This window comes from Spermophilus citellus (assembly GCF_964194105.1).
Source record: "Spermophilus citellus genome assembly, chromosome: 6".
NCBI lineage: Eukaryota > Metazoa > Chordata > Mammalia > Rodentia > Sciuridae > Spermophilus > Spermophilus citellus.
In genome coordinates, this window is record NC_138187.1 from 131,729,980 (window position 1) to 131,757,748 (window position 27,769).

Below are 27,769 nucleotides of genomic sequence, written 5' to 3' on the forward strand. Positions count from 1 at the left end.
AGGGTTTGAACTGTTTTTACCATAGCGTAATCTGGACCAGGCTCACTGATTCATTCCCTGATGTGCTAAACTACACTGAGAAAAAGCTTTACTAGTTCTGCTCTGTTTGTGGAAGCACTATCAATGGGTCACTAGAAAACTAAGTAAGCAACAAAATGAAAATAATCACATTCCTAAGAAACAAACAGTGTAAATAAGAACATTATCGTCATGAGACTCTGCAGTACTCAGTTCTGATGAGCATTTGATTAATATACATGGTTGGCATTCCTCTAAGCAATAATCACTAGTGCATTGGGAGGACAGGGAGTGAAAAGTGTATGATGTCATCAGGTAGATGAGACTGTTCAGTCCTCACCTTCCACACTGGAAGTCAATGCATTCTGCCAGAAACAAACAAACAAAAAAAAAAAAAACTAAAAAACTGCCATTTGAAAAACTTTAAAACTGGAGGGAAAAAAATCCAAACGTGGTTTAAAGAATTAAAATTATTTCTGTCTGAAAAGTACATCATGAAAAGCCTGAGAAGACAGAGACAGGGGTCAGCAGTTTTCATTATTAGTGTCTTTGTTGTTGTTGTTGTTTTCTTGCTACAAGCTTTCTTATAGTAGTTTATTTTATGAGCTATGTACATACACTACTTTGGCAAAAACATGTGTTAAGAATCAAATAATTTTCTTCCAAAGGAATCATCTAGATTACAGTTACTGAGGCTATTTACAAAACACATGTTTAAAACAGATTAAAGATTTGACATTAGTATATGTGCAATAGAGTCATCCTCTTTGCATATTAGCTTTTTTTAATGTTTTTATTCTCTCCTTTAGTCCTTTTTAATTCCATTCTGAGGCCAAAATTAGGTTTTCTTTATATGCATATAACATAATTTATTCTGATGTATTTGCCAGTATTTCTTTTTTTTATTGGTTGTTCAAAACATTACATAGTTCTTGATATATCATATTTCACACTTTGATTCAAGTGTGAACTCCCATTTTTACCTCGTATACAGATTGCAGAGTCACATCAGTTACACTTCCACTGATTTACATATTGACATACTCATGTCTGTTGTATTATGCTGCCTTTCGCATATTAGCTTTTTGTATCACATAGGCTTAGGGCTAATTTCACACAAATGCTATCTGTTGTGAGAGAATCCAGGTTAAGTTCTAGTGCTTCACTCTTTCTCACTGTTATAGAAAGATTATTTTTACATGACACCTAGTGATTGGGAAGCAGGACACAATTCTCCCTAGCATTTGATTTTTATAGCCTCCCAAATCCATATGCTTATATATATTTAGATTTGGACTAGTTTAGTAGAAGTACTGTTATGGTTTAGATATTAGGTGTCCCACAACAGCTCATACATTAAGACAGTGCAAGAAAGCTCAGAGGTGAAATGACTGGGTTATGAGAGTTTTAAGCTAATCAGTGCACTAAATTCCTGGCAGGGATTAACTGGGTGGTGACTGTACACAGGGAAGGTATGACTGGAGGAGGTAGGTCACTGAGGCTGGCATGCACTCCCCCGCCCACTTCCTAACTGTCCTCCTCCACACCCTTCACCATGATATTCTGCCTCACCTTGGGCTCAAAGCAATGAAGATGGCAATCCACCAAAACTGTGAATGTCAAATAAACTTTTCTTCCTCTAACAGTTTTTATGAGGTCTTTTGGTCATAGCAGTGAAAAAGATGACTAAAACAAGTTGGATTTTTGTCTCTATGTTAAATAGACATGTTCAAAACTAATAAAAATAAAACATTAAATTTAATAATGTGAGTTGTTTTGAGTTCTATTTGTTCCTTACTGAAAATGAATACCCCAGGTGAACATCATCTGTCTATTTTATTTCTCATCTCTTATTCCCTGAAGCTATTCCAGAATTTTAGTTGAGGGAAGTTAACATAATCCAGAGTTCTCTCAGTGGCCTAACTCATTGCAGACATTCTGAAACAAGCACCCCAAGGGGAAGAGATGATAGGGAGAGAACAATTTGGTAAGAAGGAATTTGTTTTCACTCATTTATAAATTTCCCAAACAGAGAAAGAAATTGGGCCCAAATGCAAATTATTTTCAATTAATCTAAAAAGTATTTGTTAAAACTATGTGTTTTCTTTTTAATACAAAACACCTAATTTATTGTCTTCCATTACTTAGATTTTGTAAACTGTCTTCTGTTTCATTGGTCTCCTATTTAAATCATGTGTACAGGAACACACAGATGCTATTGAATAATGTGCATTACAAATACTTAAACGTTCATGCTTTAGAAAAAATAAATCTCCTTCATAAGAAAAGTTCTGTGGGACAACTAATAATATCATTAGTTATTTCTGCAGCCCTTAAAACATTTATTACACAGTTCCAAATCAAGTGTATTTATATGGTATCTATTTATCAACTGCTTTCTTATATGCCAGTACAATACTAGATTTGGGAGAGAAACATCAAAAGTCCCCATTCCTGCCTTCTACACCATCCTCTCCCTTCCCAGCATATTCTAATAGCCAAAAAAAGTAGTTTGACTACTTGGCTCTGTCACTCTAACTTAATAATCATCAACCAGTTACTTCACATCTCTACACCTCAGTTTCTTCACCTATAAAATAGGAATAATAATTCATCATAAGATATATAAAGTACCTGAAAAATAACTGGTAAAGAATAGTGTCATGTAAGTGTGCTACTGAGGAGTTCAGGTCTATGAGTAGATTTCAGCCTGTGTTACTTAGAGAAGGAGAAAATACCCTACAGTGAGACCTAAGATGGTATGCTTCCTGGATTCTAGGTCCTGCATCCTTGTATCTATTTGTTTTCTTAAAGTTGCATGTTGTCCTATACTTAAAAAGGGGAGGGGAAGGAGGGAAAAAAATGAAAAGCCACATCATCTTATTTGATACTTTATGCCAGTTAGACTGTACATGATAAGAAATCAATTGCAACTTCTGGCCACGTGCAACTAATGACATGTCTAGAAATGTAATGTATAATATTAGCACCCTTAGTATTAAATAAAAAGATCTACCTTCTTTTTAATGCAAACAGGGACAATGAATTTGTGAAAGCAAAGCCAAATACCTCTCTAGAGGTATGGATGGTAGAATTCCCCAAACAGGAAAAAAAATAAAAAGATAATTCAAAAAGATAACAAAATTAGTTTGGGGAATTCTGAATGAAGACATCTAATGCCAAGACACACTAATGCCAAGCCATCCAGTGCCAAGCAGTATTAGACATCCAGATATAGCAATAAGACAAATATTGAGATTCGGAATTTATTAGCATATCATTATTAAAGCTATCGCTTCAGCGAAGTAAACTAAAAAGAGATCAGAAGAGAAAAGAAGAAAACACAAGGAAGACTCCTTGCAAAACATAATTTCTAAGAGAAAGCAAAAGAAGTGAAACCTATAAAGGTGAACTAAGCACAGGCAGGACATATAAAAGAGTATGATAGTGTCGACCTCAAAAGAAGAAAGTTCCAAGAAAGAGAAGAATCAGAAAAAAAAAACACGATTAATTGGATTTAACTTGATAGAGATTTCCAGAAGCTTTGAGGACAGTCAGTGCAGTTGTAAGGCAGCAGAATGTGGGCAGGAGGTAGAAAAGTAAGAAAGAAGAAGGAAAAAAATCCATGCCAAAATTGGGGAAAAAGTATACAATTGAAGTGTGCAAGGGACTGAAGGTCTTGGTGACCTAAAAACAAATCAGTTTTTTTGTTAGCAGTGTGAGGGCTGGAAGGACAGGCTGGAGTGGCAGAGTAGCATGCTTTAGTACGCATTTCCAGAAGTAAAGTACTTCTGGTCACACTAAATCCCAGCCTTGAGAGGGTGCTCAACAAAATCAGATTTAAAAGTCATCAAACTAAAGGGACTATAAAGGATCTTGAGCATGTTGTTCACTAAGGCAAAGAATGTTGAAAGGGTGAGAGCAGACACTCATGCTCACGTAAGGAGGACAAATGAGAGCTGACACTCAAAACACCCATGAATGTGAAGGCATCTGCAGTAGGCTGAAAGAACACAGCAAAGGGGGGAAAACAAAGGCTGCAATAAAAATCATGATAAAACGCTCTATAATCTGCAGGCAGAACAGCAGCAGCATACTCACAGAGCCTGGGGGATGGGGTACTAAAAGAAAAGGAGCAGACTCTATTCTAAAGACTCAAATGTTAGAACTTGTTCCTATTAAAATAAAACCATCAGTAAGCTCTTTGGAAAAACCAACAGTTTAGGGAAGTTTGTTTATGAGGGTGTGGGAATTCCAGAAGGCCCAGAAGAAAGAAGGGTTAACAGAAAGGACAATGCCTGGACTATTAAATCAACAGAGTGGGAGGATGAGACAATACAGATGAATGAACATATTCTCAGAAAATTTTATCATCAAACATTGTAGTGTCTAGCAATGTTGTCAAATGAAAATCCTGGTCAATTTGTTTTCTGATCAAATTTTAATAGTAAATGTTGTAGTCTTTGCTGGACCAGGAACTGGGGATTCAAGATGAAATTAATTAGCTTCAAGATTCCAGATGGAGTTCTGAAAAAGTTTTGTCAAAGCAAAAATCTAATTCACAATTTATCACCCAGTCTAACAGTCAGGATATTTTGCTCAGGGTTCCAAACAAAACAAACAGCTGTATATGTTTGTTTGTTGTTTGGGGGGCAGTGGGATTGCAAAGATGAACTCTAGGTAGGACAATGCTTCTGCTAGTCTGGGCCCCATGGGAGAAGAGTCAGCACACACATTTTCTGCTCACAATAAGAATCATTCCCAGGTTAACAAAAAAATTGCTCAGTATTTGTCAAGCAATTATTATCTCCAAGTACGAGTGTACCACATAAAAGGAACTTAGAGTCTAGTTGAAGAAAATAAGAGTTATAAAAAAAACTATTCAAAGGAGTAGTTATAAAAATCAAGTAAAATATAAGCATAAAAAAGGTAGAATAGGAGGAAAGTTCAAAAGAGAAAATGGAGTATGTGAAACATCAGAAGAGGAGAACTAGCAGTGACACACTTGGGTTGCTTTGATACCTTGGTTCTGTGTCAAATACATTACAGAAATCTCTCTTCAAAGAGGGGCTGAGACTTGACTTGTATGTCAAACAGTGGGTAGTGTGTAAATAAATTTTGAAAGGAGGGAAAGAAATTCAAAGGTCTTTACAGACTTTCTAACATTTATTTGTTTTGTAAGCTGATTATACAAACCAGGTGACTTTCGCCTAACAATTAATACTAATGAATTCTCTTTGCCTTTCTGCCATTCTGTGCCCCTCCAATACGAAAATTATCCAACTCAATAGAACTGAATGGCCAATTTGGTAGAAATTATTGAACTATTTGTTATAGCTAAAGGGATAATGCTCATTATTTTAAAGAAATCACAAAAGGAATTTGATAATTTATGAGTAACAGAGGGAAAAATTGAATTACTTTAGAATATTTTTTCTTTCTTTACTAGGAAAGGTTATTTATTCACTCATTTCATTAGTCAACTTTATATCACTATAACAAAAAAAAAATACCTAACATAAGTCAATTCATAAAGAGAAAAGACTTGGGGTCCATAATAATAAGACCCACTGCTTTGGGGCCTGAGCAAGGCAGCACATTATGGTAGCAGCAGGTGCAGAGCAGGATCATTGACCTCACTGCTAGAAAAGAGAAGGGGAAAAGCGGGACAGGCCAGGATACAAATATCCCCTTCAATGACACACTCCCAACAATCCATAGACCATACTGGAAGTCTTCCTAAGGACTCCACCACCTCCCAATAACAAGCTAGGCACCAAAATTCTCTAACACATAGGACTTTGAAAAATATTCAAGATCCAAAGTATAGCACCCATTCATTATGCTTATCAATTTAATTCCTTGGACATAGTCTTAGTAATCCAAAGACTTAAAATGAAGTAACTCATCAAGAGGTTCTGGACTTAAATATTAGAAACACTTGATACTTCCAACTACTTCATACTGTCCATCAACAACAATTGTCAGCGAAAATAAAATGGGTGAAAATCAACATTTTATGAAAAGAACATAAATCTCAACTCTACTGAATTCTTAATCATATAGTTAGCAGACCAACCAAGCACTTTTCTCTTTTTCTATTACGAAATTTCCTATTGTGTAGTTTTTTTTTTTTAAAAAAAAAAAGCTCACAGCATGTTTAGACTACTGCACCATGACCATGTTGGTTTTAGTCCAACGACACAGCTAGTTTGCCATACACAAATCAATAAAAATAATACAACTTATAATAGAATGAATGATAAAAATAACATGATCATCAATAGATGCAGAAAAAAAACTTAAAAATGTCATTATCTGTCATGATAAAAACCATGCATAAACTAGGTATTGAAAGATCATACCTCAAAATAAATTTTTTAGAAAAGGTTATCTGTGACAAACTCATAACCAATATCACCCTGAATGGGGAAAAATTGAAAACATTTCCTCTAAAATAAAGAGGAATGAGACAAGAATCTGCATGCTCACCACTCTTACTTAATATAGTACTAGAAACTTCAGCCTGATAAATCAGGCAAGAGAAAGAACTGAAAGGAATGTAAATAGGAAAAGAGAAAGTAAAATTATCCCTGTTTGCAGATGATATGCCTAGAAAACCCTAAAGATTCCACCTAAAGATTCTTAGAACTGATAAATGCAAAGTAACAGAATACAAAACCCACATACGGCAATAATGAATTCACTGAGAAAGAAAACAGAAAAATAATCCTATTCAAAAAAGCCTCAAAAACCAACAAAATTATGGATAAACTTAATCAAGGACGTGAAAGATCTCTTCTAAAATTAAATTTATGAAACACTGAATAAAGAAATTGAACAAGAAACCAGAGGATGGAAAGACCTCCTATGTTCATGGATTGGAAGAATTAATATTGTTAAATGGCCAGAATATCCAATGCAATCTACAGATTAAACACACTCACAGACACACACACACAAAAAAAGTGATATTCCTCACAGAATTAGCAAAACAATTCTCAAATTCAAATGGAAGCATAACAAACACCCAAATATCCAAAGCAATCCTGAGCAAAAGGAACAATACCGGACCCATCACTATCCTTGACTTCAAAATATACTAGAGTCATTGTAACAATAACATCATGGTATTAGCATAAAAATAGACATGAAGACCAGTGGGATAGAATGGAGGACCCAGGAATAAAGCTTTGCATCTAGAGTTATCTAATTCTTAACCAAGGAGCCAAAAATACACTTAAGAGAAAAGTCAGCCTCTTCAACAAATGGCACTAGGAAAAATGAACATCAAGTATGTCAAATTATACTCCACTGACTTGTAAACTAAAAAGAACAAAAATAAATTTAAAAAGAAGATTGAAATTAGATCCTCATCTCTCACCCTACATGAAAATCAACTCAAAATAGATCAAAAGTCATAATGTGAGACTGAAAACTTTGAAAGTACTAGAGAAAACAAAGGGAATATTTGGTACTGGCCATGACTCCAACAGCCCAGGAAATAATAAAAAGAACTAACAATTGAGATCACATCAAATTAAAAACTTCATCCTGAGAAAGGAAACAATCAACAGAGTGAAAAGATGGAGTATAGAATGGATTAATATCCAGAATATGTAAAGAACTAAAATAAAAATCAACACCAAAAAAGAGTAATTTAATCAATAAATGGACAAATAATCTGAAGAGATACTTCTCAAAATAAGTACAACTAATCAATAAATTCATGAAAAACTGTTCAACATCTTTAAGAATAAGAAAAATGCAAATCAAAACTACCATGAAATGACAATTCACCCCGTAAATACAGTTATTATCAAGAAAACAAAGAAATAACGAATGCTGGTGAGGATGTGAGGGAAAAGGAACTTTTTAACACTGTTGGTGAGGCTATAAAGTAGCATAGCCACTCAGGAAAAAAATATGGAAGTTGCTAGGAAAACTAAAAATAGAATTACCAAATGTTCCAACTATACCACTCCTGGATATGTATGTACACAAAGGAGTGAAAGTCAATGGGAAAAGAGATAACCTCCATGCCTGTTTATTGTGTCACTATTCACAACAGCAAAGTTATGGAATCAGCCTAGATGCCCATCAACAGATGAACAGATATATAATGTTCACCCATAAAGTAAAATTAAATTATGTCATTTGCAGGAAAAAATGGATGGAACTGGAGAGTATCCTGTTAAGGAAACTCAGAAAGGCAAGTATCACATGTTTTCTCTCAGGTGTGAAAATCTATGGGGGAAAAAAGAACACGCAACATAAAAGTTGAAGGAGACTATAAGAAAAGGGGAAGGGCACAAAGGTCAGGTAAGGACAGAAGGGTGGATAAAATCACAGCATGTTGTATGCATGTATAAAAATATCATAAATAACTATTAATTTGCACAATTAATAAGCATCCATAAATATAACACATAAAGTTTTAAAACTTTTGTAGTAATATTCGGAATATTAGTAATATTAGGAATTTAATTATTTTTGCTATGCCTCCCTTGTTGCTGGACGAATTACATCTCTTATAGGCATTAGTATTCTTTTGTGTGTGTGTGTGAGACATTCTTTTTTTTATTAGTTCTAATCAGTTATATATGACAGTAGAAAACTCTTTGATTCATTGTATACAAATAGAAAAAATTTTTTGCTTCTCTGGTTGTACATGAAGTAGATTCACACCATTCGTGCAATCATACATGTACCTAGGATAATGATGTCAGTCTCATTCCACCATGTTTCCTACCCCTTGGCCCCTCCCTCCTCCCCTTTGCCCCATCCAATGTTTTGCCACTCATCCTATGCCACCCCTATTATGAATTAGCATCCACTTATTAGAGAAAACATGGAGCTTCTGGTTTGGGGGGATTGACTTATTTTGCTTAGCATGATGTTCTCCAACTCCAACCATTTACCTGCAAATGTCATAATTTTATTTTATTTTAATTCTGAGTAATATTTCATTGTGTATATATACCACAGTTTCTTTACCCATTCATATTGAAGGTCATCTAAGTTGGTTCCACAGTTTAGCAATTGTGAATTGTGCTGCTATAAACATTGAAGTGCTGCGTCACTGAAGTTTTCTGTTTTTAAGTCCTTTGGGTATAGACCAAAGAGTGGGATAGCTGGGTCAAATGGTGGTTCCATTCCAAGTTTTCTATTCTGTTACCATTAATGGCGATATTTAACTTATTATGGAGTCACCTTCTTAACCCACTACTGAGAGAACCTGCCGCAGTCTGGCTGGGCACAATTCAGGAGCCACTTGTCAAAAGAAACTAACTTTATTTTTAGAACTACAAAGGCCAAACAAAACAGCTCCTCAGGGAAAAACCCTCAGAGTCCAACTACCACCACCGGCTTCCCACAAGCCTCTCACCCCCACACAACCCTCCCCACCTCCCACAATCCTCCTGTTCTTGAGGCCGATTGGCTGGGTCGTGTGGGCGGAGCCAAATAAGTCCCCCAATGAGCAGCTCCATGGAGGAGCCAATCAGCTAGATGTTGCTGGGGCCGCTATGAGCCAATCATCAGCTGGCAGTCTGAAGGGCAGGGAAACAGCCCAATGAACATCACCACAGAGGAGCCAATCAGCTAGATGTTGCTGGGGCCGCTGTGAACCAATCATCAGCTGGCAGTCTGAAGGGCGGAGAAACAGCCCAATGAACATCACTGCAGAGGAGCCAATCAGCTAGATGTTGCTGGGGCTGCTGTGAGCCAATCATCAGCCGGCAGCTGGAAGTTTGCTGGCAGTTGGAAGTTTGCTGGGGCCCCTTTGGCTGTGGCTCTCAACATCTCCCCCTCTCTGTTTAAACAACAAGCATGTGGCTTGGGGACCGTGCCTGCCTTAGGTTGTCCAATACTACATATGGTCCTTACCTGTCTTCGGATGAGCTGACCTCAGGGCGTCAGCCTCCTGTCTTAGGTTGGTACCATTGTAATTGGATCTTACCCGTCATTGACTACCGGTCCAGTATACAGCCACACCTGTGGAGAGGTCTTTGTCATGACAAGCAGAAGGGAGGAAGATACACCAAGGCAATTGACGGCTCTTGTTGGAAAAATTGTACAACCGATGACATCATCAGCAAAAATACCCCAACTCTACCACAAGTCGCTGCACCAACAGATAGTTCACAATGCATACAAGTGAGTTCACAATGCATACAAGTGACACATAGTTTAGGCAAGTTCTGAAAGCAGTTCAGTGATGGCTATTGCCAAAACTGTAGATTAGTTTTATCTTTGTCTTCACCGGCACTGGGATGAAGATAGGAATTCTAGCAATAATGGCTAAAGAAAAAATTATGTAACATTCCAGAAGGCACTAAAAGAAAACAATTTTCTTAACAATTTACATTATCTTGAAGAGAAAAGAAAACAATTTTCTTAACAATTTACATTATCTTGAAGAGAATTATTAAATATAATGAAAAGGAAAGGTGAAAGTAAACAAACAGATCTGTTAACCTTCTTTTTTGTTTACATATTAAAACAATTCTTAATAGTTATTTACCCAATTTAAATTAAACCATTTAAATCACGTGAATAAAAAAAAAATATTTGGATCCATTTTTTCATGAGCGCTCATCATATATGATATATGGACATACATACATTCAAACATATAACACAAAATACAAGTGTGCACACATAATATACTACATACAACACATAACATAATAGTAAAGGCCTTATAACTTTTTACAGGTGAAATCTCCATTGCAATGTTTAAAAACTCTATAGTCAAAAAAAAAAAAATAGAACTGATCAGCAAAACATTAACTTAGGTCTGTATGAGCTCAAAAACCAAAATAGAACTTCATGATATGGGAAAGGGCAATAATAAAATAGATATTGAAAAAAGCATCCTGGTTCTGTCGCAGATGTAAGGATAGCCAAATTGGTGTTTTGGATATCAGCTGTTATGGATTTGAGCCAAATCATCTTCTTTTTGGTCTGTAGAAATCGCTTTAGTTAATCTCTCTGGAATCCAAATCGGCTGCTGTTCTCCCTGTGGAAACACACAAACAGGCCCCCGACTCCAGACAATCACTGGGTCAGGATTTTAGTTAATCTTTCCGGAACCCAAATCGGCTGCTGTTCTTCCTGTGGAAACACACAAACAGACCCCCGACTCCAGACAATTACTGGGTCAGGACCTTTCCATTGTCCTGTTAGAATATCTTTCCAAAGTACCTTGGGCTTATGTACATTTTTTGGACACATATGCCTTTCTGCAGCACTAAGTCCTGATGAATCCAAATTTTAAAAGTTTAGAGTAAAAAGGGTTATTTTAAGTATATCTTTGGGGAATATATACCCCTTCCCAATTCCGTCTTTTTGCTTTAATAAGTACATTTTAATAGTTTGATGAGCTCTTTCAACTATGCCTTGTCCCTGTGGATTGTATGGGATTCCTGTTATATGAGTAATGCCAAATGATGCGCAAAATTGTTTAAAAGAGGTAGAAGTATAACCAGGGGCATTATCTGTTTTTAACTGTTTTGGAATGCCCACAGTGGCAAAATTTTGTAAGCAATGAGCTATAACATCTTTAGTTTTTTCTCCGGCATGAAGGGAGCCCATCAAAAATCCAGAAGAAGTATCAACTGTAGCATGCAAATATTTTAATTTTCCAAATTCTGGCAAATGTGTGACGTCCATCTGCCAAATATGGTTAGGTATCAATCCTCTAGGATTGACTCCAAGATTAACTTGTGGTAAAAAGGTCACACAATTTTGACATTGTTTTATTATTTGTCTAGCTTGTTCCTTAGTTATTTTAAAACGCTTTTGTAAAGTATTAGCATTGACATGGAACCTTTTATGAAAATTTATAGCTTCTTCTAGTGTAGAGAAAATATGTATGTCATGTGTAGTTTTATCTGCTAAATCATTGCCCAAACTAAGGGCTCCAGGCAATCCTGTATGTGCCCTGATATGTCCTATAAAGAATGGATCTTTTCTGTCCCAGATTAAACTTTGTATAGTGGAAAACAAAGAGAAAACAGTAGAAGAAGGGGAAATCCTACCAGCATCTTCAAGGGATACTATAGCATTAACTATATACTGACTATCAGAAAATAAATTAAATACAGAATCTTTAAACATCACAAAAGCTTGTAAGACTGCATTAAGCTCTACCTTTTGAGCTGATTGTTTGGGTACTAAAAATGTAAAAGTTTGATCAGGTGTAACTATTGCTGCTGTACCATTATTTGACCCATCAGTGAATATATTTGGAGCATTCATGATAGGTGTTTTTCTTGTCATTTTTGGAAAAATTACAGGATGCAATGACCAAAAAGACAATAAAGGATTAGATGGTAAGTGGTTATCAAATGAAACATTAGATTTGCACATGATTATTGCCCAAGTATTTAACTCATTAGCTAATTCATCAATTTGATTCATAGTATATGGAGTAATAATTTTATTGGGAGAAATTCCAAATACTCCCTTTGCTGTTTTTATTCCTTTGAGTATTAATTGTCCTACAGCCTCAGGATACCTAGTAAGAATAGTGTTAGGAGAATAAGATAAATGTATCCATAATAATGGACCTTCTTGCCAAAATACTCCTGTAGGAATATTTTTTGTTGGTAGTACAATAAATAATAAAGGCAAACTTATATCAATTCTATCCAAATGCATATTTTCCATATATGTTTCAATGATTTTTAATGCCTTTCTTGCTCCGGGCATTAACATTCGGGGTGAATTTGGATCTGATGGACCTTTTAGGATATCAAATAAAGGTCCCAACTCTCCTGTTGGTATACCTAGATAAGGCCTTATCCAGTTTATGTCTCCTAATAACTTTTGAAAGTCATTAAGTGATTTGAGTTGATCTACTCGTATTTGAATTTTTGGTGGACGGACCATGGTTGAGGATAATAGAACTCCTAAATAATTAATTGGAAAATTTAATTGTAATTTATCTATTGCTATCTCTAGATTATAATTTTTTAATAAATTTGTAAGTGTGGCATAACATTCTAACAATGTGTTTTTAGCTTTGTGTGCTAATAATACATCATCCATATAGTGAAATATTTGTAGTTCAGGATTTTGATTTCTAAGTGGCTGGATTACTTTGGTAACATAAATTTGACACATAGTTGGGCTGTTAGCCATCCCTTGAGGGAGTACTTTCCATTCATATCTCTGATCAGGACCTTCATGATTTAGTGCAGGGATAGTAAATGCAAAACGTGGACTATCCTCAGGATGAATTGGAATTGAAAAAAAAAACAATCTTTAATATCTATAACTAAAACATACCAAGATTTTGGCAAAGCAGACAATTGAGGAATCCCCGATTGAGCAGGTCCCATAATGACCATTTCATTATTAATGGCTCTTAAGTCTTGCAATAATCTCCATTTACCAGATTTCTTTTTGATGACAAAAATGGGAGTATTATGGGGAGATACAGAAGGTTGTATATGTCCTTCCACTAATTGTTGTTTGACCAGATCATGGGCTACTTGTATCTTTTCTTTAGTCAAGGGCCACTGAGGAACCCATACTGGTCTTTCTGATTTCCATGTAATTTTTATTGTCTCAGTGGCCCTTTGTGAAAATCCAACCCATGTCTGTCTGTTCCTTGATCTATTTGTATTGGTGCTGCTATACCTTGTTCTTGTGTTTCTAATCTTTTTCCTTTCCTAAAACCTTGTCTAGCCATAATAGTGGGTGTATTTTGATTGATGTTATTTGTTAATGTCAAACCTAATTGATCTAAGACATCTCGTCCCCATAAATTTACGGGAAGATGATCCAATACATATGGCTGTATAGTTCCTTCACATCCTTCAGGATCCTTCCAATCTAATACCATCGCGCTTCTATCGGGATTAGTCGCCACTCCTAGGCCTCGAAGCGTTTGAGTGGCTTGTTGTAATGGCCAATGTTTTGGCCATTCTTGATGAGAGATGATGCTAAGGTCTGCACCTGTATCCAGTAGCCCATTAAATTCATGTCCTTGAATATTTAGTTTTAGCATGGGGCGAGAATGTAAATTTAAAGAAAGCATAGCCCAATCTACACCTGTGGAGCCTAATCCCTTGGAACCTCTTTCTACAGCATGACTGGAAAATTTATCATGTAGGCTTGGTATTATTAGTAACTGTGCTATTCTATCTCCTGGTGAAATTACTGATATACCCTTTGGAGATCTGGCTATAATTTTTATTTCACCTTCATAATCGGGATCAATTACCCCAGGACTTATCAAAAGTCCTTTTAGAGTAGAAGAGCTGCGTCCCAATAATAAGCCTACTGTTCCTTTGGGAAGAGGTCCTTTTACTCCTGTGGGAATGATTTGAACTCCCATCTCTGGAGTTAGTACTGATCTGGCGGAGGCGCAGACGTCCAACCCTGCGCTCCCTCTGGTTTGTCTGATGAGGGATCTGATGGACAATGTGTCCTGGTCACTACCCTGATGGGGTTGCTGGGATCCTCCAGTGCTCCGTATATTTGTGGTTTGGGGCCCCGGAGCACTGGGGCCCCATGTCCAATTTTTGGCAACGGAGCCCGATGCCTTTGTCCACGATATTGTGGATAAACACCTTGTCCTTGTTCATTTTTTAATGGAGTACCCTCTATGGTGGTTTGAGAACGGTATTCATTAGCCCAATGTAATGGAGTACCCTCTATGGTGGTTTGAGAACGGCATTCATTAGCCCAATGTCTCCCTCTACGTCATCGTGGGCAAATACCCGGTATTCTACTCCTTTGATACCTAGTTTTGTTAAACCCTCCTCTTATGGGGCAATTCCTTTTAAAATGTCCTGTTTGTTGACAATTGTAGCATGTTCTTGGCCTGGTATATAAAGCCTGTTTTACTGCAGCTGCCACAATTTGCCCTTGTTCATTAATGTCTCTGGCATCTAAAGCCTGTTTTACTGCAGCTGCCATGACTTGCTCTTGTTCATTAATGTCTCTACATAATTCAATATATGTGTTTAAATCTTCCTGTTTCCATGGTCTAATGATATCTCTGCACCAACGATTCGCTTGGTCATAAGCCAGTTGTTTTATTAATGGCATTGCTTGTTCTGTATTCCCAAAAACTCTGGTAGCTGTTTGAATAAGCCTATCTACAAATTCAGCGTAAGGTTCATTAGCTCCTTGTATTATCTTAGATAATTGACCTTGTAAACCTCCATGTCCTTGTAAAGTCTTCCATGCCCTAATCGCCTCTGCAGCAATTTGTGAGTATACGCCAGGATCATATGCAATTTGTTGCTGCCGATCCTCATAAGGTCCCTTTCCTAACAACATATCTAGATTTCTCTGAGAATAACCAGCTGCTGCATTTCGCTTAGCCGTCTCCTTGCAAAATTCCTCATTGGCAACCTTCCATAACAGGTATTGTCCTCCATTTAGCACAGCTTTACACATATTAGCCCAATCTGCTGGCGTCATGTTCAAGTTGTTAATGGATTCGACCAAGCTTACAGTGAAGGGTGCTTGAGGACCATAGGTTGTTACAGCCTCTTTTAGCTCCTTTACTGTTTTGAAATTTAAACCCTGGTAAATTCGCTGCCCTCCTACCTCAAATACAGGGCATACTTGAGATCCTTTCTCAGGATCCCAACTATCAACTGCAGGGGTTGGGAGTCTCCTAGCATATGGAGGTGGTGCTGTTGATTGGACACTTATGTCCTCTGGTGATAGAATGCTGTTAGTAGCAGTCTCCTGTAGAGGTGGTGCTGATGGTTGGACACTTACACTCTCTGATAGAAAGGTGTTATTAGCAGTCTCCTGTTGTAACTTTTCCTCTGATGGCTTTTTCTGCTCTAAACTTCCTTCCTCTGTCTCACTAGCTCGAAAGACCTTCTCTTTTACTTGAATCTTTTCCTCTTTCTGACTAATTTGAGAGACCTTCTCTTTTACTTGAATCAATATGTCTTCTCCTTCCTCTACCTTTGTCTGAATTGAAGGCTTTGGACTAAGCAAACCAGATACCAACGCCCACAATGTCAATGTGCCAACTGGCAGAGTCCCTGGGTTGTTCTTTTCTATTCTTTTTAAATCTTCACCATGATGGTTCCATTGTGATATATCTAACAACTCCTCCTTAAAAAGCCATGGGCTACATTGTTGTATTGTATCAACGTATGCCCTGACTGTTCTTGATTTTACTGCGATGCCTCCTTCCTCTAACAATTTACTTAACAGTCTTTCGGTTTGTTTTTTACTAATTGCTGATCCCGTATTTCTACTATAATACAACCCAACAAGATAACACCAAACAAAACTGAGACAGAATGAAATAAAAATGGAACCACACAAAATCATTATGACAGCCTTTCTATCCTCCTGACATGTGCATCCGTCCTTTCTCCCTATCTGTTCCTCAGACGCAAATAGTTTTTCCTCAGATGCAAATAGTTTTTCCTCAGATGTGAGCGGTTTCTCCAGGGACAGGCAAGTTAAAACAAAAATGAAGCAAAACAAAAGAGGAATCTTAGAATGGCTACCCATCCTCTCGCCCTGCCCTCAGGGGCGAGCAGTTTACTTACCCTCAGTCGCTCCCCGTGCAAGCCACCAAATGCCGCAGTCTGGCTGGGCACAATTCAGGAGCCACTTGTCAAAAGAAACTAACTTTATTTTTAGAACTACAAAGGCCAAACAAAACAGCTCCTCAGGGAAAAACCCTCAGAGCCCAACTGCCACCACCGGCTTCCCACAAGCCTCTCACTCCCACACAACCCTCACCACCTCCCACAATCCTCCTGTTCTTGAGGCCGATTGGCTGGGTCGTGTAGGCGGAGCCAAAGAAGTCCCCCAATGAGCAGCTCCGTGGAGGAGCCAATCAGCTAGATGTTGCTGGGGCCGCTATGAGCCAATCATCAGCTGGCAGTCTGAAGGGCAGGGAAACAGCCCAATGAACATCACCGCAGAGGAGCCAATCAGCTAGATGTTGCTGGGGCCGCTGTGAACCAATCATCAGCTGGCAGTCTGAAGGGCAGGGAAACAGCCCAATGAACATCACCGCAGAGGAGCCAATCAGCTAGATGTTGCTGGGGCTGCTGTGAGCCAATCATCAGCCGGCAGCTGGAAGTTTGCTGGCAGCTGGAAGTTTGCTGGGGCCCCTTTGGCTGTGGCTCTCAACATGTCCTATTGAGGAATTTGGAGCCCGACCCCACAGTATGTAGATCATAGCCAACTTTTTCTTCTATCAGACGCCGTGTCTCTGATTTAATATTAAGCTCCTTGATCCATTTTGAGTTAACTTTTGTGCATGGTGAGAGAAAGGGATTCAGTTTCATTTTGATGCAAATGGATTTCCAGTTTTCCCAGCACCATTTGTTGAAGATGCTATCCTTCCTCCATTGCATGCTTTTAGCCCCTTTAAGATTGATGTAGTTTTGTGGATTGGTTACTGTGTCTTCTATTCTGTACCATTGGTCCACCCGCCTGGATCTACCATTTGACCCAGCTATCACCCTTCTCGGACTATTCCCTGAGGACCTTAAAAGAGTGCACTATAGGGATATGGCCACATCAATGATTATAGCGGCACAATTCACAATAGCTACACTGTGGAACCAACCTAGATGCCCTTCAATAGATGAATGGATAAAAAAAATGTGGCATCTATACACAATGGAGTATTATGCAGCACTAAGAAATGACAAAATCATAGAATTTGCAGGGAAATGGATGGCATTAGAGCAGATTATTCTAAGTGAAGCTAGCCAAGCCCTAAAAAACAAATGCCAAATGTCTTCTTTGATATAAAGAGAGCAACTAAGAACAGAACAGGAAGGAAGAGCATGAGGAAAAGACTAACAGTAAACAAAGACGAATGGGGGGAGAGAAAGGGAGAGAGAAGGGAAAGCATATGGAAATGGTAGGAGACCTTCAATGATACACAAAATTATAAGAGGTTGTGAGGGGCAAGGGGGAGGGAAAAAAGGGGGAGAGAATTGAACAATAGCAGAGGAGGTAGAGAGGGAAGATGGGAGGGGAAGGGAGGGGGGATAGTAGGGGATAGGAATGGTAGCAGAATACAACAGTCACTAATATGCCATTATGTAAAAATGTGAGTGTGTAACAGATGTGATTCTGCAATCTGTATTTGGGGTAAAAATGGGAGTTCAAAACCCAATTGAGTCAAATGTATGAAAGATGATATATCATGAGCTCTGTAATGTTTTGAACAATCAATAAAAAAAAAGCTTCTGACTTTTATAAGTTCACTATTGATTCTTTTGAGTCTGCATCATTCATTTAGTCGGACTCTGGAAATTTATGACATTTCATATATATGCATATACATATACACACACACATTATATATTGACCTTGATAAGGAATAGTAAATTTTATTACCAGAAGAATAAATAGCTTTTTATGAACCATTAAAGCAAAGGTATACAAAAAGCATGTCATGTGTTTTATAGCTTTTTTGATACTAAATAGAACTGCCTCTATATTTAAAAGGTATATTTTCTAGTATTTTCTGAAAAGGTTTTCTTTAGTGGTAAATACTGAATATGTGTCATCTTTACATTGAGATATGAATAATAATGCTCTAGCAATTTGGTAAAATTGAAAGTTGAAATTATTCCTTCTCAATCTTCTACTTTTTTCCCATGCAGATTCAGAAAATACCTGAGTGCTATGAAATGCTTATGTTATATAAAATATTTCTTATCATAAAATAATAATACTACCAATAAAATCATCGATATTAATGACAAACACATTAGTATTAGAGAGATATGCCTTTATTTCCATTAAGGCTTTTATTAGTGGCCCTTAAGTTTGAAATAGGAGTAATTAATTTTAAGTTCCCAATGAGCCAACTTCAACTATGGGAATCCAATAACAAATGACCTAAAGAAAACTTGTTTAACTGCATCTCAATGCATCATCCATCATTATAGTGAAGGCCAGTTTTCTGCCTGTAAAATTATGTCAAAAGACAAAATCACCACAAAGATCTCAGTGGCTTCTATTACTGAGGCATGGATTTGGCAGTCTCATCTGAAGGTGCAGAAAAAGGTTCCTGTGAGTACAGCAGAGGAGTTGGCTTTATAAAGTAGCATTAACAGAAACAAAGAGGATGTTACAAACGTGGACTGAGGAGCCTCAGACTACTTCAGGCTTCTTTCCTTTTAAACCCTAAAGCAAAGCCGACTTATTTACCATGAAGGCTAAAACTGGCCTGTTCAGTATCTCACTGCCATCTTTCTCCTCATTCCTCAGAAGGTTAAGGAGTCCAGGTTCTGTTTGGGACACAGAACCTTAGAATGAGCAGCCTCATTTTGGCTTGGTCTGCTGGAGGCTCAGTTCAAAGCAATTGCCCCCAAGATTTACCTCAACTGCACTGACATCCCGTTCTCCTTCATTCTTTAAGATTCTATGCTAGGTTTGTTTGTTGTTTGTTTGTTTTTTTAGCTGCAATGTCTTTATAAATTAATATTTAGTCTATTAGATACTTAAAAGTATCTTTGTAATTTTTCATGCCTATGAGATTGATTTTGCAAACAAGAGATAGGCATAGAATTTCAATTATGCACATTGAAATGATATAGTACTTATGTTTTCCTATATGCTTTCTGTGTTGTTTTTTTTTTGGTATGGAGTAGTAAACTAAGTAAACTTAATAGTAACCACTAAGCCACATGCACAGCCCTTTTTGATTTATAGACAGGGTATCACTGCTTTGCTATGTGCCTTGTTAACCTGCTAAGGCTGGCTTTGAACTTGCCATCTTTCTGCCTCAGGCTCCCAGATTGTTGAAATTACTGGTGTGTGCCACCATGCCCAGTGGTTTTCATATATTTTTAAATAAATATGTAGGTAACCTTTTTCTTTTTCTTCTGCGAATGTACGTTTATGTGATTTTCCTACATCATATACCAAAATACAGGAGTATAAAAAAAGTTTGCAATATAATCCTCTATCTACATTAATGCAGTAGAGTGATAGCAGGGGATATGAACAAATAATTATCACAATAGGGTAATTGGAATAGGAGATAGTTATGAAGCACCATGCAAAGACTGAAACACAGCTCAGTACTACCTGGGAGGTCAGCAGCAGCTTCAGATTGGAAGTCACATTTGAGTAGTTTTGAATAATGAGTGGAACTTCCTCAGGAAGGTAGCTCCTTTGAAACATGACTGCAAAATAGGTGTTCTCAATGAAAACCAAAACCAATCTGTTTTGTAAGACACATACTAAACCAAAATGTCAGAACGTATTCGTAAATTTCTCATTTTGCTGCAGAAGGTAGTTGCTTTACTATGAGACTTGTGAAAAACAGAGAAAATATGTATTTTGTATAAATGACTTCTCAAATGAAAGGCAAAGTAAATGGCAGAGTAAAATGTTCTCTACTCTAAATATAAGTATCAACTTATGTACCTTTATCTTTAATAGATGTATATTGCATGAGACAAAAGGGATAAAGTCAGTTACTCCAACCATAAAGCTATCATATGAAGTCAAAGCTTTGTCATAGTGAGAGATGTGACCTGAGGAAGATCAGAGGATAAACAAGTCAGATCACCATTCAAGAGAAGAGATGGCATCCTCTCATGGTGCCCAATGAAGCCATAGAAACCCAAAGTATGAATTTGGTCTTTTGGAAGGAAGGTTGATGTTTAAAGACAACATAAGAAAATATCAGAACTCATGATACTACGTATAGAAGATTCCAGAAATGAAGACAAATTGTCATCTTAGATTTTATTTTTGGTAACCTCAATATTAATGACAATATCCAGCTGTTAAATAGAGTTGTTTGTAGCCGTCCATTGTTATTTTGAGGCCAGAATCTCTTTAATTTATTCTTAAATAGGAATTTGGTTGTTAAGATAAATTATATATATAGTGTATGTATTTACATACATAAGATACATATGCATTACATATAATGTATTAAAAGTTGAAATCATACATGTATTAATATATTTAAAAACCTGTTGTATATTTATTGAACAAATCATTTCCCCAAAATTTAGGCATAAATTTTACTCAATAAAAGTAACTGCTGAATTATGGAATTACTTCTGTGTTACATAATGTATTTAATATTTGAATTATAATAAAATGATATTTGTGTGGGGAAATCAAATGTGTTATCTTCCTCTCTTATATGTACATGTGTGTATGTACACGTGTTAAGGTTTCTATAAATAATTTTTAAGTAAATGAGATTGAAAGAAAAAATTATAGAAATACTTTTTTTTCTCAACCTCTGTTTTTAACAGAAGATTGCCAATTTCCCTAGGAAAATGGCAACAGCTAAATTACGTGAACTAAAGTCATGAATTTTGCAAAAAAAAAATAATAATGATTAATTTTTTTCCATCAAATGGTCCTGCAACGAAGTTATGAAGACAATTGATTAATAAATGTCAGTAAATTACTTTCTGAAATAAAATTACTTCGGGTCTACTTGAAAACAATGCTTTTTCTACAAGGTCCTCCCTTCTTTCTTGCTAAGGGCAATATACCAAAGCACGGTCTTTGTTGATTAAGTATCCAAATGCTCTAGCAACTTAGTCAGCCAACGTGATCATACTTCCCATGTCATTAAACCAGTTAGTCACTGAGGAATTATATTCATTGAAAAAGATAAAATAAATTAGTTCTGATTATCTCAAGCTCCTTTCTTGTAGAACCAGCAGATGTAATCAAGTTTCCCCTGGCATACCTTCAAGAACACTCCACTGCTCTATTGGCCACAAGATTCAACCCATCCATCTTCTACACTGTGTAAATCAGAGTCTTGGGAGCAGTTGTCTGGACCACTGCCATCCAGGGACACATTTAGGAGACCCCACACACCATGCTGTGCAGGGAGATGGCTTCCAGTGGGAGCCAACCAGGATGACTCAGATATTGAATGGAAACAGTAGAGCTGCTTTTCCTTATGTCTAAATACTAAATAGTTGAAAAGGAAATGTAACTGTAGAACAAATGAAAGGGCTTGACAGTGAAGTGAAAATTTTAAAAGAACAAATGAACATTCTAGAGCCTAAGTTTGTGATATCTGAAAAGTAAAATCCACTGAATGACCTTAAAAATCAGACAAAAACAAGGGCAATAGGAAAAGTCAGCGCATTTGAAGATAGAACAATGAAAATAATTTGATATGAAAGAGAGACAAAAACAAAGTCTGAAAGGAAATCAGAAGAAACACAGTCAACATTGGATCAGTAGGAGTAGAGATTAAGAGAATGCATATTTGAATAGTTGCTTACTGAAAATGTAACACATATGATAAAAAACATAAACTTCCTAATCATGTTCAATAAAAAGAAAGAAAACTAGTCTTAGATGTTTAATCATCAAACTACTAATACCAAAAATAAAAATAAAATCTTGAAGTTCAGAAAACTTATGGATTATATTACATAATGAGAATCATGATGCAAGCTACCTCAGATTTCTTCTCAGAAACAAAGGAGATCAGAACCCAGTGAAACAATATCTTCCAAGTTCTGAAAAGAAAAAAATAATCTCAATACAAAGAAAATATTCCTCCCCAGGTAAGAAAAAAAAATGACTCTCACTTATATAGAAACATTAGTCCAGAAATGAGCTGCAATTTTATCTTATCATTTTTTAGAACATTCACATTATCATACCAAAATGCTATATCTCAATATAATTTTTTTAAAAAGCCTCCTTGGACTCCACATATCCTTCATACATTATTCTAATTTTCTGGTCCCTCCTTATGTAAGAATGTTGCAATCTGAGTTGCTTTTGCTCTTGGTGCATAATTATATCCCATTCTCTCCTGAAGAGAAATTGTGCAGATTTACCTTGCCCACCCCAAACATAAACCAAATCTACTCTTTTCAAGGTAATGATTGATGTCCATGCTGCCACATCCAATGGGGAATTTGGTGTCTTGATCCCAAGTGATCTATCAGTGAAATTTGAGAGAGATGGACTTATTCTAAAAATATATACATGATTAACATTTTTTAGTTAAATTACCTTTTTCTTTCTCCCTAGCTACCCCTCTCAGAGTCCCAACAAAATTCTCCACAACAAATGCACCTCCCTGAGTACTTATCAGCAAAAGAGGGCTAGACCACACAGTGAATCTCTTCAAGGTCATCCCTTATTAGTAAAATAAAATGAAAAAGCAATCAGATTTCTCAACTTAAACATACAAAGAGCACAGACACAAATCAATGTAATACTATTTAATGTAGGCTCTCAGAAAACTATTATTTAAATACAGTTTGATCATCCTAAACTGAAAATCAGAAATCTTCCAGATGCAAAATCCAAATGTTCTTGTGTTCCGATGTCATTTCACAAATTCAAAGTTCCACATCTGACCTCATGTGATAGTTGTAAGTCAAAACAAGACACATTACAAAAAATTACCTTCCAGCTGTGCACACAAGGTATACATGAAAAATTAAAGAACTTTATAGTTTGACTGGGGTCCTAGCCCCAAGATTTCTCATTATGTATATGCAAATATTCCAAAATCTAAAATGAAATCTGAAATACTACTTTTTGATTGCATTTTGGATAAGGGATTTTTTTTTTCATGAAAAGGGTATATTCTTTTATTGGGTTTTGTTCGTACATGTTGTTCTCAATAATAAAATTCAATAAATTTAATTCCTTAATCATAAAAACTTGCTGTACACATTATTTACATGTTGCGCCAAAGTCTACAGCCATACAAAACATCACAAGGATTTAATTGACTCTATGCATGGTACCATCACAGGAGGGAGCTAATTAAGTAATATACATTCAAAGATTAAATTATAAGATAGCACAGTGTATTTGGCACTGCTCATTAATATGACATCTTCTCAGAGACAGGCATTCTAAAGCCTTTGTCACAATATACCAGAATTTGCTATTCACATCAAAACCAGCTTTTAAACTTTATAACAGAACCAGTTAGTTTTAAGAAGCAAAGCACAACCAGAATTGGGAATGGAATTCAAACTCTCCAACTTCTTGCTATGCTACAAGCTGCCATCCATATAGTAGCTTTAATTTGGTAATTTTTTTCCATTGTGGGGAGTGTTGAGAAAAACTGAAAGAAAATAACTTCAATACGTATAAAGACACATTTTTCTTTCCAGCTATCAATTCTTATGGGGGGAGTGCAAAGGGAGCCCTGAAGATGCAGAACCTGTGATAATTTGGGCAGGAATGATAGAATGACCAATGTTATTCAAATTGTAGATTGTATAAGAAGTCAAACTCATTTGAGGAGGTCCTGGAATGCCTATATCCAAATTCAGAACCTTTAGCAACATGTTTCAAGTATTTCTTCCTAGACTCAGGTGATGGGCTATAGATTTATTTTGATGTACAAACACTATTATGAAATAAGAGAAAAGTACAAAAACTCAATATTAACTCTTTAGGTACCTGAGCTATATCCCAATGGGTAATCTATTTGAATAATTTCATTTTAACAAACATTACAACCCTTCACTTCAACTGGGACAATTAATTTAATTCATTAAAGCTGAATATACTCCAGAAAGGTTATAAATAACATATCTATAGTATTTGAAAAAGGCAAAAATTGTCTTAAGTTAGCCAAAAACAAAAACAGAGACTCTTAATGAAACATGGATCACAGCACAGAGAAACAAATGAAAAAGTTTCCCATAAATTTTAGATATGCTGCAGTTTCACACAAAACTTTTGGTAATAAATTAAGACTTTGAAAAAGGTTGAATAAAGAACTATGAAGTGCAAAGGAATGTCAATGAACCAAAATTTAGTTTAATCATTTTTATTTCAAGTGTATTTTTAAAATCATAAATGGGGTTTTATAATCCAAAGTCGAAACATTTATTCTTCATTACTTTAGAATCTGACAAGCATTTCCAGACCATGCTTTCCAAATTCAGTCTTTGCTGTTTTTCAGACTTCTGAGACCTAGTATTTACACTACTCCATTCTAAAAGTACAAGTTTAGATAACTACTGTACACTTGTTGTAAGAGAGTTTTCTGAAAACAGTCCATCAAATATAAAGTATGGTTTCTGTCCAAGGATCAGCAGTGAGGGGAAAATTTCAAACATCTTTCAAGAAATCATTTATTCATTTAAAAAAACAGAACCAATGAGGTCTCTGTCATAAAAGAGAACATATAAAATTAATCTAAATTATTTTTGTAGATTTGGTAATATTTTTCCCCACACACAGGTCTCAATCCTACTTATTTTTTTATGCAAAGTCGCCACTGGAATTTACTGGAAAAGAAAAAAAAAAATCCCAGGTGTTATTTCAAAGATGAATAGGTTACTACTAAGGAAAAGAGCTACCCTGATAATTTCTCTCAAATGCTCATTTTAAATAAAAATAGTTACTGGAAATATTTTTTAAACCAACTTTGGGTACTATGCAGCATACTCCTCATTACACAAAATAGGAAATCAAAACTTTTCTAGGAAATTTTCCATCTTTACTTTTAAGATTACAACTTATTCAACTTTTTTCCCTTTTGATTGCCTAATTCAACATTTAAATTTTTTAAATTCTGCATTTCAGTGTAGCAAGAGTTCTTTTCAAATGTTCTTCACAACACAGAACACAGACACCAGGCAACATTCTCAAGTCACATTGTTTAACTACAATGAAGTAAGAAATGAAAGTGGACGGGATATCTCAAGATAGATATTCTCTCTCCTCTGAAGAGGAGCAAGCTTTTAACAAATGAGCAACACAGAACTCCACTCCCCTGCAACTCCCTCAAACTGAGAATACCTTCATTTAATAATATATTATTTTAAAAAATTAAAGTTTGGTCACTAGGAAAGACTGAACAAAAATTATTCCCTTCTCCCCAAACAACCCAAACAGTTCTAGTCACTCTCTCCCTCTACTCCCCACAAAAACAGGGAAGTAGTAGGGGCCCAAAGCTTTATATCTGAAATCTTGGCTCCTATAACATTGCTATATGCTCAAAGTTGTAGGTCTATATATTTCATTATCCAATACTTCCCCCATTTATAAGTTTAATTCCACACACACACACACACACACACACACACACACACACACCGCCATACACTCACTCTCAAGTAAGACACTTTTTTGTGTTTGTTGATAAATTATGAGGAATATGTACTAGGTGTGCAGAGGGTTTCATAGGTGCTTTGTAAACATCAGAGTCACTTGCGTCCTTTTCTCCAAAAGCCTGAAATCAAATTATGCAACCAGGGATCACTACTTTCCCAGACGCTGTTCACAGGCTGCATATTGACGAAGGGCAGAGGAAAAGTCCTCATAACTGATGTTTAGGTGGGAAGGCAAAGAGACAATCTCAGACAATCTGATTTGCCAGGGAATAAAGCCTAATGTGCCGTCCACAGGACCAAACTTCAATACTAAATCAGGATCAGGGTAACCATTTGAACTAAGTAAACTGTCTAACGTATCTACATCCAGATCCGTAGATCTCTTTTGCTGCTGGGCTACTAACTGGCAAAAGTCCTGAGCAGCTCTCACAATATCTGCTTTTCCATCTTCTGGGGACAGCACCTTCACTGCCAAATGGCAATTTAAAACTTGATCATCTTTGTCATTACTATTTGCAAACCCCAGTGAGTATTTGGAACAATCTGGGCCCAGAAGTTCCTGCTGTTGTTTTAAAATTTCATCCATCAATCTGGAATTATTTCTTTTGAAAATACCTTGGTGGCCGTAGACGCTAATGTAGGAGATCCCCACAGCCATACACCACACCAGGATGCTCGCGATGTCCCAGAAGCTGGGCTCCTGGTCCTCCGCGGTGATCACCAGGCCCATGTGTACAGGTAGCTTCTCCAGGGAACGGCCGTCCGCGAGCCAGCGCAGCCGGGGGTGGGCGGCGGCCGGACTCGGCCCCCAGCGCGGGAGCCGGTGGTGACGGCGGTTCCTGCCTACTGCCCGGGGCTTGTGGAGCGCAAAGCCGAGGGGCGCTAGGGCCGCGGCGGAGGCGGCACGGTAGCAGCGCCTCCAGATCCAGTTCCTGGTGCCGAACCGAACGCGGAGCCAGGAGGTGAGCGTGCGGTGCAGGCAGAGCGGCGCGTGTAGCACCCGCCACACCAGCTCTTACAGCCCGGTCAGACTCTGGTGGCGCTCGGGCGCCCACCCCTGCCTCCCACCCACACCCGCGGCTTTTTATCCTCCCCTGCTGCCTTCCCGGGCCATCACTCCGCGTCCCCCCACCCCCCCGCGCCCGAACCCCTTTCCACTGCCAACACTTCACCTCGCCCCCGCCGCCATCTTCCTCCTCTGGATAAGGGATTTTAATCCTTATAGGGATGCATTTTATTTTAACTGGAGACAGAAGAAACGGAGAGAAATCTCTAACAATATAAGAATAAACTCTTTTAAATTCCATAGATTAGAAGAAAAAGTAATGATGTTTTCACTGTTAAGATTTTTTGGAAGAAAGCAAGCACAATAAGGCAGATCCAACCTACACACCCCTTTTACAATTCCAGGCCTGTTAATTGTGTCAAGTTCATGCTTTAGGGGTGTGTAGGTTGGATCTCCCTTAGTCATTGAGATTACAAGAGTTCTATTCTTAAAAGAAAGTGTCAGCTGGAGCAAATGAGAGCCATGCTCTAATCATGCTTGAAACTAACCATCCATAGTTCTGGAAGATTTGGACTCTAAGGAGGACTAGAAAGGAAGTGAACAGCAGAGAGCGAGTCTGGGAGGGCTCAGGAATGTAAAAGTGAGTTGTAAAATCCAAAGGGAGTACAAATGCATC

General features: G+C 37.0%; 1 protein-coding gene across 1 annotated transcript in view; it reads right to left on the reverse strand.

Moving 5' to 3' along the window:
* Positions 1-27,203, reverse strand: part of LOC308651820 (complement factor H-like) — a 224,239-nt gene extending 197,036 nt beyond the window's left edge. The window contains exon 1 of the mRNA XM_081299361.1: positions 26,703-27,203. Coding sequence (XP_081155487.1) covers positions 26,703-26,817 — 115 coding nt within the window. The 5' untranslated portion in view covers positions 26,818-27,203. The remainder of the gene's footprint in view (positions 1-26,702) is intronic.
* Between the last annotated feature and the right edge of the window lie 566 nt (positions 27,204-27,769).